The 1,753-nt window shown below is 38.3% G+C and overlaps 1 protein-coding gene across 1 annotated transcript; it reads left to right on the top strand.

Moving 5' to 3' along the window:
• The first annotated feature begins 888 nt into the window (after nucleotides 1–888).
• On the top strand, nucleotides 889–1,244 carry LOC110310890 (large ribosomal subunit protein eL37). Its single transcript, XM_085831539.1, has one exon. The coding sequence runs from the start codon at nucleotides 909–911 to the stop codon at nucleotides 1,200–1,202; it is 294 nt and encodes a 97-aa protein (XP_085687665.1). The 5' UTR covers nucleotides 889–908; the 3' UTR covers nucleotides 1,203–1,244.
• The last annotated feature ends 509 nt before the right edge of the window (nucleotides 1,245–1,753 follow it).

Raw genomic sequence — 1,753 nt, 5'->3', positions numbered from 1 at the left:
TCCAAACCATAGCAATACTAAATAAGACTTAAGGTTTATGTACAGGAGAAAATAAAGAATAGCAACAAAGAATACATTGACAGATCTTTGTAAATAATCAGTGCCTATAAAAACATTAATTAAATTAGGAATACAAAGCCCACAGTCTATAAAAACAGTAAAATTGACATGATGTAAGAAATCTGAGATACTCAGGGACTACTTCTGAATTCGTCAGCACAGATAGAGAGCATCATGGAAGAGAGGCCAGAAGAAGTGCAAGAGCCAGAGGCCCAGGAAGTTAGCTTAGAGTCTTGTAGCTACAACAGGGAAAGCATACTTCTAAAGTATCAATAATATGGCTGCCTCAACAAAACCCCAACTATGACAATGCCAGGTGACATACCAAGATATTTGGGAGAGATCTCACAGGACCCTACCCACAAATGAAGAGTAATTTGCAATTAGTGACGATAGAAAGAGGGAGAATGAATCTTCCTCATGGATGAAACCCCAGTACTAGATAATCAGTTCAAAAGCATGTACATACATGTACACTAAACTATGACTCAGTAGATCTTATTTAGATATTTAATTGTGTGTATATGTAGACATGTATGTGAGTGTGCATAATAATACTTATTAAACAATAAAGGATCATGGATTTGAGAGGGAGCAGGAAGGACATGGGAGGGGAGAAAGCAGGATGGGAGGGGATGGAGGAGGTGATATAACTATATTCTAATTTTAAAAATATAACATAAAAAAGAAAATCACAATATGACAATATATCATGAAATCAGGGTTTGGAATCTATTTTATGATTAAATGATAAGACAGCTAAGCATTCTACTTTAATAAGCACTTTCCTCTATTTGCACTCATATATAAGAATGTATGCGGTCTCTGGCCTCGCCGGTAGAAGCAAGATGACGAAGGGAACGTCATCCCTTGGTAAGCGTCGCAACAAGATGCACACGTTGTGCCACCGCTGTGGCTCCAAGGCCTACCACCTTCAGAAGTCAACTTGTGGCAAGTGTGGCTACCCTGCCAAGCGCAAGAGGAAGTATAACTGGAGTGCCAAGGCTAAGAGACGAAACACTACCGGGACTGGTGGGATGAGGCACCTAAAGATTGTCTACCGCAGATTCAGACATGGATTCCGTGAGGGAACAACACCGAACCCGAAGAGGGCAGCTGTTGCAGCATCCAGTTCATCTTAAGGATTTCAATTAGTCATAAAATAAATGTTCTGGTTTCAAAAAAAAAAAGAATGTATGTTTTATTTATTAATGAATGAAGCTCCTATGGTACATAGGTACAATTCCATACAAAGTAAGCCATATCAAGGTCTCAGAAACTATCTTATTGATACTTTTTGTATCTGCATCTTTTGCAGCCATTCGTTTTGTGTATTTTTCCAAGGTTAAAGCTTGTCCTCTTCTGGGCATGATTCCTTTTCCAAATTTATAATTGTGGAAGTATTTGAAATATTTTATTTTAAAGTGGACACCACTTATAAACTAAATATTTTACAATGTGTTTGCATGTCTTTCTAGCCTCCTTTCTTTGAATAGGCTCTGCTCAGTAAAGTTTCTCAAGTTAACTCTGGATCTGATCTAACTCCTCAATGCTGGTAACTTGTCTTGCTCTTCAGAGTTCACAGATGATGCTTGTACTAGCTAGTTTTATGTCAGCTTGACCTAAGCTAGAGTCATCAGAAAGGAGAGAGCCTCAATTGAGAAAACACCTCCATAACATCAGGCTGTAGGCA

This window comes from Mus caroli, unplaced genomic scaffold (assembly GCF_978045245.1).
Source record: "Mus caroli unplaced genomic scaffold, Mus_caroli_1 scaffold_16, whole genome shotgun sequence".
Lineage (NCBI taxonomy): Eukaryota > Metazoa > Chordata > Mammalia > Rodentia > Muridae > Mus > Mus caroli.
The sequence above is the reverse complement of the archived record's forward strand: the minus strand, read 5'-3'. Positions and strand labels throughout refer to the sequence as shown.